The sequence below is a fragment of the Sus scrofa genome, chromosome 5 (assembly GCF_054392235.1).
Source record: "Sus scrofa isolate SSC_HxYL_T2T_F1_AM1 chromosome 5, Sscrofa_HxYL_maternal_Yorkshire_Landrace_v2.0, whole genome shotgun sequence".
NCBI classification, from domain to species: Eukaryota; Metazoa; Chordata; class Mammalia; order Artiodactyla; family Suidae; genus Sus; species Sus scrofa.
In genome coordinates, this window is record NC_139387.1 from 9,468,840 (window position 1) to 9,488,415 (window position 19,576).

Below are 19,576 nucleotides of genomic sequence, written 5' to 3' on the forward strand. Positions count from 1 at the left end.
GAATACCCACAGTACTCCGCGAAGCCCTCTGGCTCTTCCGAGGCGCTGTTTACGTATCGTCTCCGACGTACGTAGCGTTAAGCTGGAGCAGTCTCAGCGCCGGCCGCCATTTTGTGCAGTCGCTGGGAAGGAGGGAGACGCCTAAACCGCGGCACTGCCGGGTTTGAGCGTAGCCAAACCTACCCGCTGCTTTCATAACCCCGATTCTCTGTGTTTTGCTCCCGTCTCCGACGAGAGAGGCGGCGACGGTGGCGTCTGCGACGGGAGACAGCGCGTCGGAGCGAGAGAGCGCCGCGCCTGCCGCCGCCCCAACAGCGGAGGCGCCGCCGCCATCGGTCGTCACCAGACCGGAGCCGCAGGCCCTCCCGAGCCCGGCCATCCGTGCCCCGCTCCCAGATCTCTATCCATTTGGGACCATGCGCGGAGGCGGCTTTGGGGACCGGGACCGGGATCGTGACCGTGGAGGGTAAGCGGGAGTTGGAGGAGAGGAAAGGCCTTGTGTGCGCGGGGGGTGGGGAGGGGGTTGTCTCCTGAGGAGACCGCCGCCTGCGGTCGAGCGGAAGACTTTTGAGCTGATCGCAGGCCTGGGAGCCACGCTCCCAACTCTGGGAGGCGAGGCAACCCGGGACATAATAGCGGTTTAAAGCGTGGGCCCGACCCTGGGCCCCGGGGTGACCTGGCAGGGGGGGCGGCGGCTCGGCGACGCCCCAGCCCCTGCTCCTGTACGGTCGTCGTGGCGCGGCCTGGCCGCCGCAGACCCAGCCCAGGCCTCCCTGGTTTCTCGGTTTCGAGCCCTGCCGATTTAGGCAGGTCATTCGATCTCTCCAGGCCTCAGTGTTCATCCGTGAAACTCGGATGTTCTTGCTGAGAGAAGAGGATGAGGTCTCCGAGTGCAGCCTAGGCAAATCTTTTAACACGAAATGGCTTCCGTGTTACTGCGATTGGAAACTTGGTTTGAAACCAGAGACTAAGAGGCTGACTTGTAGCGTTTAAAGTATTTTAAAATTGCCTTTAGTCGTTTTTTAAAATAATTCGAAGGAAGCACATTGGAATGCAAAATGGTGGAATTATTTGCCATCTTCATGGTCGTGTTTGGGGAGGGAGTTTTGTTTGGCAGTTATTAAAGTTTTTTTTTTTTTTTTTTTTTTAATGTTTCGGCCTTTTCCCCCTCTAATTGGACTGAAGCATTAACTTCTCGCCCTAGCTTGAGAGCTTTTGATGTATAAATGCCACGGTTACTAGGTTGGAAGTTAACAGGATTAAACCTGGAGTCCTCCCAGATACTGAGATTCAAATCTTAAAGCCCCTGTTTAAAAAGTTGCTTAAGAGGTCCGTGTGTATTTGGGCTGTTTACTTTTTTGTAATTAAAGTTTTATCTCTGGATAAAAAGTTTATGGGACCCAGTCACCTCTTAATATGTATGTGTGTGTGACCTTGGGCAGGATCCTGAACCTTTGTGAGTCTGTTTTCTCTTCTGAAGATGGAGGTGGTAACTGCCTTTACTTCGCATTGTTCTCAATTGAAATACCATGCGATGGTCCCTGTAGTAGGCATTCTGTTAATGCTGTTTTCTCCAAACGTTTTTGTTTTTTGTGGTTCAGATAACACAAGTACCAGACCTGCTAGTCATAAGCTCCTTAATTACCACTTCATTTACTAAATAAAAAGGGTTGTTTTGATTTATACCTTGTTAGGAAAGAAAATACTTGATTTTAGTATTAAGTTCGGAGGGCTGTAGATGGAATGTTCGCTTAGTGTTTCTCAGTATAGCTAAACCGAAGTGAATTTCAGTAAACCGCTTAGGAAAAAGAACTTAATATTAACCTAGTAAAATGAAAATAACCCCAAACTCTTCTCATAAGGTTTATACCCCAGACTTTTAGGTCTAGAGAAGTCTTGGTGCATGTACCCGGTATCCATGTTTGTAACAGCATTGTCCATGAGAGAATATTAGAAACAGCTTAAATGACTGGTTAAATAGACGGTGTTCTTACAGTAGAATACAATACAGCGGTGAAAAAGAAAAACTTGCATTCACAAACCTAAAATAAAGTTAAAAAGGCAAGTTATGCTAAAAGAGTAACGCGAGGGTACTCACAGATAAAACAAGGGAATGGTTAAAATTTCAGGTGGTATTTATTATGATGGGAATTGTAAACTTGAAATAGGCACATGGAGGGTACCGAGGTACTGGTAATACTGTTTCTTTACCATGGGTGTTTGGTTTAATATTTTACTGTATATATGTTTTAATAATAAAAATTCATTATTTGGAAAGAGCAGAAAGTAAATTACTGATCCATACTTAGTTTAACCCATATTGACCCAAAGTTTCAGGTGACACTAAGAAAAAAGACGAAAAATAAATTAAAAAACTCATTCATAAGGTCTTTGCTCTGACTTTACTTCTACTATGAAATTTCCTTTGTTATTTCAGTTGCTCTTGTTCTTAACTTAAACAGACCTGACATGGCATCTTCTAGGAGCTACATCAATTTATATAACTAGGCAGCCAATGTCTGAAAATTGGTTGTTAGTCATTTTTATTCTTTGCAAGACTGACAGTCTAAAGACTTGGCTTTTTATTGTAGAGTACCTTATTTAGAATTGTGCTCCTTAATTTGCAAGTGAGGAGGAAGGGTCTATCCCTGTAGTCTTAGGTCTGTAGAGTCTTAAACCTGAAGGCATATAGAAGATTTTTGATCAGCAGTAGTATAAATGGAATCACCCAAGTTCCGCATTTTGAAGGTAAATGTTTAATAGTCCCAGTAAAACCAGTCTTTGTATGTTTGTATTTAGAGAAATGTTTAGGTTGGTTTTTAAGCCAAAGATTAGCAGGCAAAAGGAGTATTCATCACAGAATAAAGGGGTGAGGAGTTCAAGAAGCTGTTCATTTTCGGGTAACTTGCTTGACCTTTTTCTACCTGTCCACAATTTTGCCTTAATTACTACATGAGAGTAGAGACTTCTGTTTACATTAGTATCTCTGGCACAACTTAAAACAGTACATGATACACAGTAACTATTGGTTGAATGAATAAAATTATGTTAGCTTGTATGAGTGTTTACTATGCCAGGTACTGTTGTAATCACTTTACACACAAGCCTTTTTTGGTCGGGGCTGGTAGTATCTTAAGAATCCCATCTTTGCATGTTTTTATGGTACCTAAGGTATTTTGCTGTTTTGTTGTTTCTAGATTTGGAGCAAGAGGTGGTGGCGGCCTTCCCCCAAAGAAATTTGGTAATCCTGGGGAGCGTTTACGTAAAAAGAAGTGGGATTTGAGTGAGCTCCCTAAGTTTGAGAAGAATTTTTATGTTGAACATCCAGAAGTGGCAAGGTTGACTCCGGTAAGCTTTGGGGAGGGGGTTATTTATTTACCTTTTTTTCATATGTAATAATAAACCTAGTAGATATATTAGCCAGAGTTTACTCATATACAGCTGTTGCTGTTACATGGTGGCCTTTTTAATGGCCACACCTGCAGCATGTGGAAGTTCCTAGGCTAGGTGTCAGATGAGAGCTGCATTTGTGACCTTTGCTGTAGCTTGTGGCAATGTTAGATCCTTAACCCCCAGAGTGAGGACAGGGATCAAACCCACATCCTCAGAGACAGCATGGGGTTCTTAACCCTCTGAGCCTTGATGGGAACTCCACTGTTAACATGTTTTATTCTAGTGTGGTACTTTGGTTCTTGTTAAGATTGCTGATGGTCATAAGGGAAACCAGTAAGACCCAGTTACTTGGTTCTCATTTGTTATATTTCTCAATCAGTTTATTATGTGATTTTTAACTGTATGCATGTAGTATCATGCATTTTCATCTATGAAGTAAATTTAAATAAATTAAAAATACTATTTTTTATTCCTGTTTGTGTTTTTAATCTCATGATTGTTTTGGGTTCTACCCATGACATGGTGACTTGTTCAGAAAACAGTGTAAGGCGGAGTCTCCTTGTGCATTGGGTTAAGGATCCTGCTTTGTCACCGCAGTGGCTCAGGCTCAGTCCCTGGCCTGGGAACTTCCACATGCCACAGAAAATGTTCCATAGTTTTTTCCCTCTTCCCATTTCTTGCCTTGGGCAATTTACTCATCTCCTGAGTAACTCTTCTCACATGGAAAATGAAGCGTGTTGTTTTTTTTTTTTTTCCCAAAGGGCCATGCCCTTGGCATATGGAAGTTCCCAGGCTAAGTAAGGGTCAAATTGGAGCTACAGCTGCTGGCCTCTGCCACAGCAACTCAGGATCTGAACCATGTCTGACCTACACCACAGCTCACAGCAACACTGGCTCCCCAACCCACTGAGCGAGGCCAGGATTGAACCCGCATCCTTGTGGGTGCTGGTTGGATTCATTTCCACTGGGCCACAGCGGGAACTCCGAAAATGAAACTCCTATTACCTGCTTCATTGACTCACAAAGTTGGATGAAGTTGAACATACACAAAACATATGCTATAAGAAGTTTACTACATTTATTTTCCATTGTAATTGTGAATTTGATGATAGTTGTTCTGTGTTGGACTATAAAGTTTTGCATGTTTAGAATAACTTGTTTTATGATTTGTCCTACTTTGTTTTCATACATAGTATGAGGTTGATGAACTACGCCGAAAGAAAGAGATTACAGTGAGAGGGGGCGATGTTTGTCCTAAACCTGTGTTTGCCTTCCATCATGCTAACTTCCCACGTAAGTGTTTTTTCAGTCCAGGGTCCTAATTGGTTAATTTAGCTTGAGTGGTCCTTCTGGTCATAGGTTATTTCAAGGTTTTGACACAGGCTCAGAATTTTGATAAAAAGCAAGTAGAAACCTTTAATAAAGGTAGTAAAAGTTGGGGGGTGGGGGGAGGTGCTTGGGTTGTGGGATGGAAATCCTGTGAAATTGGTTTGTTATGATCATTATACAACTACAGATGTGATAAATTAATTTGAGTAATAAAAAAATTTTAAAAGGTAGTAAAAGTTTGGGGGTTTGTTGTTTTAATGCTCTTGTCTCTGATTTAGAACTTTTGGGGTGTGATTTTTTTCATCTCTCCTTGGGGTTTTGTTTCTACCTTTTAGAAAACAGCCTTATGAAATTGTTTTCTAGCTGGATAAAAGTTGAGTTAGGTAATTAAGTGACTACCATGTACCTTTGCCCTGTTAGATACTGTAAGGCAGTGGTTTTCAAGTTTTCGAGGGTAAGGTTAGGTGGCTGTGGCAATGGTCAGCAATTCAAAGATTCAGTAACTGAAGAAAAAGCTACTTTTCTTGGAGCTGGCTTCAGTGAGCAGTTTTTAAAATTTCATTTGGCTGTGTCCTTAGTTTTACTTAAAAACAGTAATATCTATTCTTGTACAGAATACGTAATGGATGTGTTGATGGATCAGCACTTTACAGAACCAACTCCGATTCAGTGCCAGGGATTTCCCTTGGCTCTTAGTGGCCGGGATATGGTGGGCATTGCTCAGACTGGCTCTGGGAAGACATTGGCGGTATGTACCAGCAAGGGAAGATTTTTAATGTTGTGATAACTTATTTTGCTACTGTAATGCTACTGTAAATATTTCATATAGTCTCAGTTCTTAAAGTTTTAATTTAGATCGTGTAGATAATGCCTTAGCTCTTTTAGCTATCTGAAATATGTGGAAGCATTTTATGTTCGAATTTACATTGCACAGATGTGTAACAGTTGTGAGTTCTATTTTCTCTTTCCTGGTTACTTAGGCATTATCAGTTACTGTGGTAATTTAGAACATTTCATATACTGGCTTGCTTTTGGTATAAGATTGTCATTTTCTCCCCCCTCCCCCCAGTATTTGCTGCCGGCAATTGTTCATATTAACCACCAGCCTTACTTGGAAAGGGGAGACGGCCCAATTGTAAGTGTTTCAGTTTGTTTATAATTCTAAGAATAGCTGCAACCCAGTGATTGTTGTGTACTTTACATAATGTTCTGAGATTTCATTCTCAATCCCACCTTCCACTTCTAGAAGAGATATCTCTATCTTACTAATAAATCTTAGATACCATTCAATTAAATGATCTCTCTCGCTCTCTATGGCGCCACTTGCAGCATGTGGAAGTTCCTAAGCCAAGGATTGAACGGCACCAGAGTGGCGATCCAGCCAGTGATCATGCTGGCTCCTTATTAACCTCCTGTGCTACAAGGGAAATCCTTTGAGTGCAATTCTTTTTCTTTTTTTTTTTTAATCTTTTTTGGTTGTACCCACAGCATGTGGATGTTCCCAGGCTAGGGAATCTAATCCAAGCCAGAGCTGTAACCTGTTCCACAGTGGTAGTAAATGCTGGATCCTTAACCTTTTGAGCCAGGTGGGGGATCAAACTGGCACCTTCATAGAAACAGGCCAGATCATTAACCCTCTGCATCACATCGGGAACTCCCTCCTTCAAGTAAAATTTTTTTCTTTTTTTAGGGCCACACCTGTGGCATAGGGGAGTTCCCAGGCTAGGGGTTGAATTGGAGCTGTAGCTGCCGCCCTGTGCTCAACTGCAATTCTGAATTGCTCATTGATGCTACTGGGGATACAAAACATAGGAGATAAGATCACTGCCCTGTGGATCTAAGTCAGTTTTGGATGTGTATTCTTTGTGGTTAAGTAATGCTTTGGTAAATATTTATATAGAGCAGTGCAGGTTTCTGCTTTGATCATTTTCATTTATGATATTTCCTATAAGATTTGAGTAGTGGTCTTCAAACATTTCGAATGTACATTCTGTTTTTAAAAATAGAATTTACAGTCTACATTTATAAATAGATGCATTATTACAGTATGTCTCAAATTATAGGAAATAGTGCATTACTTTCCATTACATCATATGTATGTATTCTGTATGGCTAATAGTTAGCTATTAGCTAACAGTCTAATGGGTCAGTACACCAAGTGAGGGTCATTGTTAACAGTGGTGTATGGTACCTGTTTCAGAGTGACTTAATTTTGTTTAATTTGGCCAGCTTCTTGTCAGATTGTGTTTAAGTCATCACTCTGTTTCTATGTAATGTGCCTGCCTAAGAGCTTAAACTAGATGTCAGAAAACTGTCACTCCTGCTCTTTTCTTGTTCATCTGTTTCTAATATTTAATCCATGGTATTGTTGCAGGGACATTTTATAGCCACTTTCTCATTTTGAGTTGTTTAGTTAAAACTAGGCAATACAATCTGTAAATCAACTTTTACATAGTACACATAATGTTAATGAATCTTGCATCAAAAGTTAGCCATCATACCAGGAGTTCCTGCGATGGCGCAATGGGATCAGTGGCCATCAGGGAGCACTGGTTTGATCCCGGCATAGTGGGTGAAGGATCTGGTGTTGCTGCAGCTGTGGCATAGGTCGCAACTACGGCTTAGATCTGATCCCTGGCCCGTGAAACTCCATAGGCCGCAGGGTGGCCAAAACAAAACAAATAGACCAAAAAAAAATCATCCATCATACCACATGCCAAATATTCTCATCATTTTTTCTATACTCCAGTCACTGTCTTATACCCCTTCTTTCCCAGCCTGCCCCCACCTCATCACATACTTTGAAAGTACCAGGTTAGAGAATTAGATAACTTTTTTTGTATCTTTTTTCCTCTTTAAAGTTGAGATAGGTGTCTCAAGTAGTCTTATTGGTTTGTTTGTTTTAGTGTCTAGTTCTGGCTCCTACCAGAGAGCTTGCCCAGCAAGTGCAGCAGGTGGCCGATGACTATGGCAAATGTTCTAGATTGAAGAGTACTTGCATTTATGGAGGTGCTCCTAAAGGTCCCCAGATTCGAGATTTGGAGAGAGGTAATTTAAAAAATTAATGTATAAGAATTACTGGTTTCTCTCATTTTACCAACTTCTATAAATGAAATTGAAGAGGAAAATAGTGGGTTCTGGTGGGGAAAGAAATCATCACTATCTCAGCAGCTTAGAAATTCTCATATATGTTTAAAATGCCATTTTAGGCAAGTTCAGTGTGGCTAGAGACTTTGAGGTTTTGATGACTGTACATAAATTCTTTTTACATCATGCTTTTCCAGGAACAGTATTGAAATTTTAACTGGTGCTCTGTAGCACTGAGTACAACCACCAGAGCTGTGCTTCTTAGTTTGCTGAGGCTTAAGCAATGTGTAAAGAATTCTTAGCTAGATCCTTGATTTTGTTTTACAGGTGTTGAAATCTGTATAGCTACTCCTGGACGCCTGATAGATTTCCTGGAGTCAGGAAAGACAAATCTTCGCCGGTGTACTTACCTTGTACTGGATGAGGCTGACAGAATGCTTGACATGGGCTTTGAACCCCAGATTCGTAAAATTGTTGACCAAATTAGGGTGTGTAAAGCTGATAATTCACTTACCTTATATATACCGTTTGCCTATAGTGGTTCCTTTGCCTAAAAGAAAGCCTTTTCTTTCCTAATAGCCTGATAGGCAGACATTGATGTGGAGTGCAACCTGGCCGAAAGAAGTAAGACAGCTTGCAGAGGATTTCCTTCGTGATTACACTCAGATCAATGTAGGCAATCTGGAGTTGAGTGCCAACCACAACATCCTCCAGATTGTGGATGTCTGCATGGAGAGTGAAAAAGACCACAAGTAAGAGATTTCACTGTTTTCAATAATGCTGATAAACTTTTCCTAATAATCGTCCAAAATTAAAATGTTATAGAGGCTACTACTTTTTATACCTGAGAACATTAAAATCATTGCTAGCTTTCCAATAGTTCGTTCTTTTTATTATTCATCAAAGCATCAGGTAAAAGGTAAGGGTTCTGGATCATTGGACTTGATTCCCACACCAGCTGTAAATAATGTGGGAGAGTTCCCATTGTGGTGCAGTGGAAACAAATACAACTAGTATCCATGAGGAATGAGGGTTCGATCCCTGGTCTCGCTCAGTGGGTCAGGGATCTAGCATTGCTGTGAGCTGTGGTGTAGATCACAGGCTTGGCTTGGATCCCATGTTGCTCTGGCTGTGGTGTAGGCCAGCAGCTGCAGCTCTGATTCCACTCCTAGCCTAGGAACTTCCCTGTGCCATGGGTGTGTGTCTAAAAAGCCAAAAAAGTAATGTGGAGAGAAAGTAGTAAAGTTTTGGAGGGTTGAAATTGCTGACATAGCTTCTGCATGATATGTAAGGAGGTCTTCTCTGCATGACTGAATATTGGGGATTGTTTTCAGGTTGATCCAGCTCATGGAGGAAATAATGGCGGAAAAGGAAAATAAGACAATAATATTTGTAGAGACAAAGAGACGCTGTGATGACCTCACTCGAAGGATGCGCAGAGATGGGTGAGTGTGGTGCTAAGGTATTGATTTGCCTCAGGTTTTATAGTTACGTGGGAATTTCTAAATTAGTATTGTGAATGTTGTATAATATTTCAGTGCTTACCATGTACTTTGTTCTTCTGACAGTTGGCCAGCTATGTGTATCCATGGAGACAAGAGTCAACCAGAAAGAGATTGGGTACTTAATGGTAGGTACCCAAAACTAAGCATTGTGCTTAGTCTATTTCAGGGATTGGCAAACTTTGGCTTTACAGTAGACTGTATGGTGGTTTGTGTTAGCTGTTCAACTCTGCTGTTGTACCAAAATAGCCATAGATCCTATGTAGAGATAGTCTGGCTGTGCTCCAACAAAACGATTTGGAAAAATAGGCATTGTGCCAGATTTGACACATAGACCAGCGTTTACCTAGCTCTGCTGTGGTTAATTGAATATTAGGGGCATTTTTGGCATCTCCACTATCCTTTTTTTTTTTTTTTTTTTTGTCTTTTGTCTTTTGTTGTTGTTGTTGTTGTTGTTGTTGCTATTTCTTGGGCCGCTCCCGAGGCATGGAGGTTCCCAGGCTAGGGGTTGAATCGGAGCTGTAGCCACCGGCCTATGCCAGAGCCACAGCAACGCAGGATCCGAGCCGTGTCTGCAACCTACACCACAGCTCACGGCAACGCCGGATCGTTAACCCACTGAGCAAGGGCAGGGACCGAACCCGCAACCTCATGGTTCCTAGTCGGATTCGTTAACCACTGCGCCACGACGGGAACTCCCTCCACTATCCTTTAAGGTCAATAATTTTGGCTCTTTACTCCACTTATTCACCACTTAGACCACCCTTTCTTTATCTAATAAGTTCTTGTCTTTATAGATAAACACACACCAGCCCAGAAGCTCCCTAAGTCCCGTACTTGTGAGATACTTAATGGAGGCTTCATCTGTTTTACCTCAGTCTCCATCTTCTCTCCTCTGAGGATTGGGAGTGGGCTCAGAATTCCAAACTTCTAATCATGGCTTGCTCTTTCTAGTGACCAGCCCCCATCTGGAAGCTATCCTGGAGCCCACCAGGTGTCACTTCCTTAGTACAAAAGAGTTCTTTTGTATCATCCAGGAAATTGAGAGATTTTGGGACTCTTATTCAGGAACTAGGATCAAAGACTTAAGTATTAGAATAAAAGATTCTCCTAGCATCCCTATTTTACAAGGATTTTAGGAGCTTTATGCCAGGAACCGAGGGCAGAGACCAATATATTTATTCCGTTATTTCACAGGGCAAAGTTACGGTTTCTCCTTTTATTCTACATCTTTTACACTCGCTCCTTCCTTTTCCCCAGTCCCCCACCCTGACTTTTGGTTTTGTTTCATTTGGAAGATAACTTTGCTGTTGCAATTTAAAGGAAGAAAAATTCTAGCTCATGTTAAATTTGTTACAAATTGCCACAGCGTTTTAATGGTACTTCATTATTAGAGGTAGCTTTTTTAGTGTATTGCTTCTCTGCTAAAGATGAGTACAATAAATATTTTCAGAAGATTTACTATTACTCTTAAATTGAAAAGAGTTTGATGGGTTCTGACACCATTACTTGAAATTTTAACATGGTAAGGTAAAAAGGCCAGATAGCTGAGAATGTTTCTTTGATTATTTTTAAAGATACAGCACATAGCCTTGATTAGCACATAGCCTTGATTTTCTAACTTGGCATTCATGGTATCATCTTTGTTTTGCAGAGTTCCGTTCTGGAAAGGCTCCCATTCTCATTGCCACAGACGTAGCCTCCCGTGGGCTAGGTTTGTATAGATAGGTGTCTCTGTCAATGGTATATGTATCTTTTGGTTTAAAGATTTGTTTGTCATTTCATATTAGAATTGTATATACGTGTGTTTAGATAAATATTTAAAAGAGAAGAATACATACAAAGTATGTGATTTCCCTCCCCCCATTTTTTTTTTTCTTTTTTTTTTTCCTAAACCTTGGTGGGTTTTTTTTGGGTTTGGTGGGGTTTTTTTGTTTTTCCTTTTATTTTCAGAGTCTCTTCCTGCTCCTAACAAACAGGCTTTGGTCTGCAGCAGGGCCTAGGCATGACTTTTTAAAGTTAGAGGGAGAGGAGACATTCAGTTAACAGCTGAACTTATTTACTTCTTTCTGGTTTTATTCTATTTTATGGGTGGATAGAATGAGCCTGATTGAACCTGTTAGAAGCTAGTTTCTTCAGTGATTTCCCCCCTACCAATCTATCTATGGAGGTCCAAGTCCATGAATGCTAATACAATATATTCTTGGGATTTAGTAAAACTGTTTATATTGCAGCAATTAAATGTGCATCGCCCAATTTAATTTACTGAAGTAAAATTATCATGAGTACCCAGTTATCCCTCCTTTTATCCATACTCACATCATTGATGTGCTGCTTTTAAAAACCTAATTTGAAGCTGCTGTCCTGGGATTTTTCAATCCATAATGATTTAAAATATATAGAAATATCTTGTGGTACTTAGCCCATCATTCTGAATGAAACAGGTTTAACTCAAAACTTAAAAAAGATGAGAGTATTTTATTACAAAGATATTTTAAAATTATTGGCTGATACTAGTTTCTTGCCCAGTAAGGTGAGCAGCACCATATTCCCTTATGATATGCAACATAAAGAGAACAAGTATTCAAACTGGAATACAGTAGTAATGAAGGCTCTTTATACATTGCTCTCATTGTTCCCTCCTTCAGAGGGGGTGACTTGCAGCCATGACTGAAAAATTGTCTCTGCCCTCTGAGGTCATGTCTGGATCTGTGCGGTTAGAACTTGGGCCTGTTGGGAGAAGAGGCTGAGGCTTGAAAGCAGTTTACATAAAAGCTTTCAGTGATGGTGGTTTTTAAACAGGCTTGCTATGTGCTGGTAGCTTCTTTGTGCATCTTGCCTAGACAATTTAAAATATTTGTTCCATGTCCCCCTGCATTTCTAAACCAACTCAATTGGCTGCCATAGACTCTTCATCCCACCCTCTCTCATCCAAGAGAGGGGCGAGGGAAGGTACCTGAGTCTGTTTCTTGTTACTCAACATCAGCGATTGTTTTGGGCCCCTTTGTTTGCTGCCTTGTAAAAGTCAAAAGGAAGGGGAAAACCCACCAAAATGGCAGAATGCTGACCAAGGTCCTACAAGATCCTGGAAAGTGAAGGCTTCTACCTCATAGACAGGGGTGCAATTTTCAGCTGAGTCACCAGGCCTTTTTTCACTTCCTGTCGAGCGATGGCCTCTTAAATGTTCCCTTCAGGTAAGTTCTTCGATTCCCATAATTTTATTATAGTCATCCTTAGGAAACCACTGTTTATTCCCTTTCCAGTGGGATATTTTTCCTTTTTCCTTTTTTTGTTTAAATTAGGCACTGTTAAACTAAAAGTATTGAATTTATTTTGTTTTGTTTTTTAACAGAAGCTTTGATATCAGCTGCAGATCACTCAGTACATGGCCGAGGCAAATCTACATTGGCCCGAAGCAGCTCTAGATGAGCCTGTTGGCTAGTCTCAGCCCCTCCCAGTTAGTGATTGGAGATTCAGGCCATGTCATAGGGCTTGTCAGACAAAAAGTTCTTATCCTAGGCAGCTGGCCAAAATATTAACTTTTCGATTTCTTACCCTGCAACAGCATCTTCTTTAAAGGCACCAAGGTAATATTGTGGCAGTGCACAAATAACATCAGGGCAGGCTTGACTGGAGACAACAACCAAATTCTGCGCTTGCTCATATGTGCCCAGCTGTATGTGTGCACACCCAAGACACCTTTCTTGTATGAAGAACTTGCATCGTGTCTGCCCCCTTTTGAGCCCCTCCAGAAATATTCCCAAGTGCTAGTATCCAAACTGTTGACTCTAGTCTGCAGGGCTTTCTGCTAGGAAAGCACACGTCTGGGCGCCCAGTGCAGTAATTTCAGCCTGCTTTGCTGCCTATGGTCATACACAATGGGATTGACTAAGGAGCATTATCCCAACTCTGAAGATGTCATGGAGCATAATTCACCATCCCTCCATCCCCATGCCCCCACCTCACATCCACCCTGGCCCTGTAAATTTTTGTTTTTCCTTTGTTACATCAACGACCCTAGCCGGAGACTCACGCTGCCCCCTGTGATAACTGCCTTCTCGTCTTTCTGGTGTGATTTCAGGACTTTAGGGGTCAGTAAAGACTGAGGAGCCTTTATTGTAATAAGAAACAGACATAATGCCCCTTTCTTCACAGGCCCTTTAACAACCCAATTTTTTTTTTTTTTTTTTAAATCATCTCCCCTTTCCCCCTGAAATTAATCCAGTCTGGGCAATAGATGCAGTCTGACCCTTTGGATGTAACTTACATTTTTTTATTAATTATTTTTTTCTACAATCACCCCAATTATCCTTGGGGGAGGCGTTGGAGGACCTGAAATTTTTACCCGAACCCAGGTTCTCCGGCGCTTGGCAACCAAATGGGGCTACAGAGAAGCATCTAAGCCAGTTCACAGAGCGAGCGTGTGTGGGGACTTCTCACTGCCACGGACCCTTGATGCATGCTCCCCGCGCTCCAGTGGTCCCGTGTCAGAAGGCGGAGTTTTCGAAAGGAGGCCGCCAAAAATAAAAGGCAAAGAGACGGGATCGGCTGCAGCGGTTTCCCAAAGGAGGAGGGAGTGTGCATCGGTCTGGTAACAAACAGAGAATGTTTTTTAATTATTTATATCACAAAAATCTGTGTTTTATCTAGGATATTTTCTGAATATTCTTTGTAAAATGCAGATTTTTTTCCACAAAACATTAGGATTCTTTGTTATATTCTTAAATTTGTTTGTTTAAGTAGGTAAAAATAGACATTTAGCTGAAAGCATTACACTAACATTTACATACGTTAAGCTTTAGGAGGTTATTCTATCCAATTCCCAGCAGTGGAGAGAACATTAAACTTGTGTCTCAAGGTTTCATGGTTTTCCCACATTCTTTGGCTATTTAATTTTCCAGGTTAAATAATTGAAGCAAGGACTGAGTTGACGTAACCTTGAGTTGAGAAAAAAAACCTTATTTGGCAGAGCTGGGCTTGGTAGTGAAATTTTAGTGTAATGTGTTTTTTTTCTTGTGGTAATTGAAAGGGGAAAGATAATTTGGGTTTTTCTGTAAGGGAAAAGAAAGTATGTATTTAACTTTGGCTCTGATCAAATTGTTCTTAATATAGGCAAAAATTCTTTAAGTATCTTAAGTCTTCATGAAAATGTAGTAATAAAGTATATGAAGTTTGTTTTGTTTTTGTTTTTGTTTTCATTTTGCTCTGTGACTGGTTTGAAGGTAAGTTTGTTATATTACTGGTAGATTTTGCCAGGCTTCTCCCAACAGAGTAGAAGTGATTTGGCCTTGTAACCACACCTTCTACATCCCAGTTTTTGAAAAGGACGAACTGGAATCTGGTACGACTCCTGTTGCATATTGGTTATGATAACAGAAGAGGCAGGAGTTTGGATGGTTGAATGGGATTCCCTTAGGATTTTACAGCTGATAAAGATGCCATTTCCTCTGCATGTCCCAAGCATCATTAATCCTCTTTTACTCTGTTGGGATGAGTCTTTTTTTGTTCCTGTTCAGAGTGGTTACTAACTTAATCTTCTCTCCTCTGCTGTCACCTGCATTCGTGCTTCCCACCTGTTGTTGGCATGTCCTTTACCTTCTCTTTCCCTGCCACATCAACCTACACACTGATTCATCCTTGGCTTTGAAGATGTGGAAGATGTCAAGTTTGTGATCAACTATGACTATCCAAACAGCTCAGAGGATTATGTGCACCGTATTGGCCGAACAGCCCGTAGCACCAACAAGGGCACTGCCTACACCTTCTTCACCCCTGGGAACCTGAAGCAGGCCAGAGAGTTGATCAAAGTGCTGGAAGAGGCTAATCAGGCTATCAATCCAAAACTGATGCAGCTGGTGGACCACAGAGGAGGCGGCGGCGGAGGGGGTAAGGGTAAGTCCTGGAGTTCTCCAGGTACTGCCAAGGTATCTTTTTTCTGTTCCTTGTACTTTTTTTTTTTTTAAATCCAATTGGAGGTTTTATGTATGTTGCCTAATAATTTTTCATAATCCCTTCTGAGTAGGAATATAAAGTTGGGAGGACCTGTAAAAGCCTTTAAAGTAGTATGTTAGGTTTTCAGTTTTCCATGTGGAGAAGTCAGTAATTTTATAGTGTTTCATGGTGGTAGAGAAAGGCAGTTAGTGGTTCTGAATTAGACAGTTGCAAAATAAGCTAGCGTCTGGGTTTCCTACCTACCAGTGTGATAAGCTTTCCCACCAACTTTTACTGCATGTTGAAACTCTACAGGAGAATTTCCCTAGAGGATTTTAAGATACGGAGTTTTTTTTTTAATGGGTTTTGATTTGAGCTAGAAATATGAACTTTTCCTCTAAAGCTTATGAGATGACTCTGGTGAAGTTAGGTCTGCAGAGCAACATTTGAGAACCAGCATACACTAGTAGAGGATCCCTTTGTGGTGTTACGAACTTAGTTGCTTGCCTGTTTGGTTTTTAAACCATTCTTAGTATTTTCCCCACTTTTATTTATTTATTTATTTACATTTTTTGTCTTTTTAGGGCTGCACCCTCGGCATGTGAAGGTTCCCAGGCTAGGGGTCTAAGCTATAGCCACTGGCCTATACCACAGCCACAGCAACACAGGATCCGAGCTGTGTCTGTAACCTACACCACAGCTCGTGGCAATGATGGATTATCAATCCACTGAGCAAACCAGAGATCGAACCTGTGTCCTCATGGATACTAGTCAGATTTATTTCTGCTGAGCCACTACAGGACCTCCCTTCCCCACATTTTTAAGAGCATGTTTCTTGGTACTTCTCAAATAAAGAACCTAAAAGGTGAGAAGTTGAATATGCTTACCATTCTTTTTTTTTTTTTTTTTTTTTTTTTTTTGTCTTTTTGCCATTTCTTGGGCCACTCCCGAGGCATATGGAGGTTCCCAGGCTAGGGGTTGAATCGGAGCTGTAGCTGCCAGCCTACGCCAGAGCCACAGCAACGCAGGATCCGAGTCGCATCTGCGACCTGCACCACAGCTCACGGCAATGCCGGATCGTTAACCCACTGAGCAAGGGCAGGGATCGAACCTGCAACCTCATGGTTCCTAGTCGGATTCGTTAACCACTGCGCCACGGCGGGAACTCCAGCTTACAATTCTTTTAAATATGTCCTCATGAATAGTTTTGTCCCTAGTCGTGTTTTTACATGTTTGAATCATATATCTGGCATTGAACATTCCTTGTGTCCTCATCAGGAGGTCGTTCTCGATACCGGACCACTTCTTCAGCCAACAATCCCAATCTGATGTATCAGGATGAGTGTGACCGGAGGCTTCGAGGAGTCAAAGATGGTGGCCGGAGAGACTCTGCAAGCTATCGGGATCGTGGTGAAACCGATAGAGCCGGTTATGCTAACGGCAGTGGCTATGGAAGTCCAAATTCTGCCTTTGGAGCACAAGCAGGCCAATACACCTATGGTCAAGGCACCTATGGGGCAGCTGCTTATGGCACCAGTGGTTACACAGCCCAAGAATATGGCGCTGGTACTTATGGGGCTAGTAGCACTACCTCAACTGGGAGAAGTTCACAGAGTTCTAGCCAGCAGTTTAGTGGGATAGGCCGATCTGGGCAGCAACCACAGCCACTGATGTCACAACAGTTTGCACAACCTCCAGGAGCTACCAACATGATAGGTTACATGGGGCAGACTGCCTACCAATACCCCCCTCCTCCTCCTCCCCCTCCTCCTTCACGTAAATGAAACCACTCAAGTGGTAGTGACTTGTGCAGACTTAACTACATTTAAAGGAACGCTATCTTTACCTTTTTTTCTCTTCCCCGTTTCTTTTTCTTTTTAAATTTTTTCCCCAACCATTGTGATTTGTCTTTCATGCAGATTAGTTAGAATTCACTGCCAGGTTTCTTCTGCCCGCCAAATGATCCAGTCTGTAATAACAGATTTTGTAAGAGTATATATATATGTATAGCCGACTGGAAGCGATTTTTTCCCCCCAACTTCTTGCATGTTGAGGATATTTGAGCTATTTTTCACCTTAAAAGAAAAAGTAAGGTATTAGGCCCTTTCGTGGGTGCACATTTTTTTTGTTGTCTTGAGTTGGAGTGGGGGAGGGTAGAGGGTTGAATTCTGCAGAAGAAGATGGCATCTGTGCTTTAAATTGCTCTCGTTACTGGGATAGAAAACCAAGAGGGAGTTCCCTGCATACTTTCTATAATGCTTTTTAATGTTTCTCAAGCTGGAACAGGGTTCCTCAGGCCTGATGAGTTTTTTAAGACAGTGCTTTGCCATTGTCATTTTGGCTGATTGCTTGTTAAGTGCATTTGACAGTTTTAAAAAATTCCTAATTGGCTTTGTCTCCTTTACACTCTGACTTCCCCCTTCCCAATTACTGAAAAATAACCATTTTAGTTGTCAGTTAGAAATTAAATTGCTAAGTCTGAGGTTTTTTTTTTTTTTTTTTTTTTTTAAGTATATTTTTTAAATTAAAAACCCCAAATGTTTATTGCAATGGTTAATTGTAGCATCTCAGCATCTGGGTGAAGCTGCATCTTTTTCTTCCCCGTATAACCAGGGACCATCTGTGAAATTCAATTTCCAACCAGACAGTTTTGAGCAGAATGAACATAAATGTTCACTGGAAATTTATTAACCGGTTAAATATGCATTCACCTGCAGTGTAAAAACCATGTTTAATTATAATATTCAGTGGGCAAATTGTTAAACTCAGTATCTGTAGAGCTAGAATAAAAGCAACTCTTTGCTAGCTACTCAGCCCTTTTGGCCAAATTGTCTTAAAGGGTCTTAAGGGTTTGTTAAGAAAGAACTCTTACTCTGTTTCTCTGCAGTGCTTTGAAATAGCTTTTGGGTGCAAGTTTTCCTCAGCATCCTTTTGCACTCAGCTTTTTTTACAGGTAGGTGGTACTTAAGAAAAGTTAAGAGGACTAAAGTCTAAGTCCTTTTAGTTTTCCACCACCTGAAGGTAGGTGAGACTGTCCCCTTTGTAGTAATTCAAGCTGTTTTGCTGAGACTTGCTATAGCAGATGGGCCTAGAAAGAATTTTCTGCTTTTGTATTTGCTGTAACAGGGCAGGGAGAACAGATAGTCCCAGAAACCTCTTTATGTATCCAGTGTGGTATTATTACTTTTTAATGCTATTATTGGTGGTGTTCATTCACAGTGTAGTTAAAGGGGGAAGGCTCCATTGCATTCTTTGGCTAAGGCCTGAGAGTGCTTGATGGTTTGTAAGTTCTAAATACTTGAGGTTTTTGTTTTTGTTTTCCTTTTAAAATTCTTCAGGGAGAGAGAGGGGATTGTTTCTGAGGGGTACTGAAAGTGTGGTTGAATGTGCAACATACAGGTAGGTTGTCAGCATAAGCTGAAATATATGCATGTAAGAACTTTTACTCTCCCCCACCCCCACTGTCTTCTTTCTTAACTTCTGGTTTTTTCCCTCTTAATAGAAGTTGAGGCTGAGGGAGGATGGTAGGCACAGGGAAAACATGGCAGCACTACTCTGTGCTTTCAAACCAAAGTGTCTACCCCCCCAAAAAAAAATTTTTTTTTTTTTTCCCCATCTAAGCACTGATTAGTCCATTGTGGATATTTCACCCTAAAATGTTTTTTTTTAAGGTGCCACCGCAGGGGGTATCCTACTCTTGCAGGTCTTGAAAAGATGTCTGCAGTAAAAGGTCTTTGGGCAAGCAGTATTTGGTCTGCTGCTTGCTTCCCTTTTTTCCACCAGGGATGTTGTAATCATAAAGATAACGGCTTATTTCAGAACTGAAAAGCTATTGTGATCTGAGCACAGCAGAAATCTACTAGTAGAGTTTTTCCTATATAATACCGCCAGAATTAAGTCTTCTGCCTCTGTCTGCCACTCATAATTCAGGTTCTGCCTTTGCTTCAGAACATGAGCAGAAAAGTCCTTATTTGATGCTAATTATTGCAGTCATGATTGAAGTTCATTTAGGGAAAGGATTTCCAAGCTGTGGGGCTGCTTCTCCCCAGTACCTCCCTAACAATTCATGGTGTGGAGTTCTCTCATCTAAAAGGTTGGTGGCTTTTGCTTGGGATCAGTGCTCTCTCTATTTATGTCCTTGCTGAACACATTCCTGTTGCGTTAAGACTTGAAAGATTTGTAGATGTGTGATGTTCAGGCACAGGATGCTAAGAGCTTATGTTACTATTCTTAGTTTGTAAAATTGTCCTTTTGATACCATCTTGTTTTCTTTTGTAGGTATAAATAAAACACTGTTGACAATAAGTTGTGAGGTTTTTATTGCTTAAAAAATC

At 41.3% G+C, this 19,576-nt stretch overlaps 1 protein-coding gene across 1 annotated transcript; it reads left to right on the forward strand.

Moving 5' to 3' along the window:
- Window positions 1-105: 105 nt before the first annotated feature.
- DDX17 (DEAD-box helicase 17) lies at window positions 106-19,547 on the forward strand. The gene is given in 13 exon segments (NM_001436058.1): window positions 106-466; window positions 3,198-3,348; window positions 4,587-4,686; window positions 5,337-5,470; window positions 5,792-5,857; window positions 7,629-7,770; window positions 8,137-8,297; window positions 8,389-8,561; window positions 9,144-9,254; window positions 9,378-9,439; window positions 10,966-11,025; window positions 14,961-15,197; window positions 16,521-19,547. Coding segments are annotated over 13 exon segments (2,190 nt in total). The 5' UTR covers window positions 106-179; the 3' UTR covers window positions 17,027-19,547.
- The last annotated feature ends 29 nt before the right edge of the window (window positions 19,548-19,576 follow it).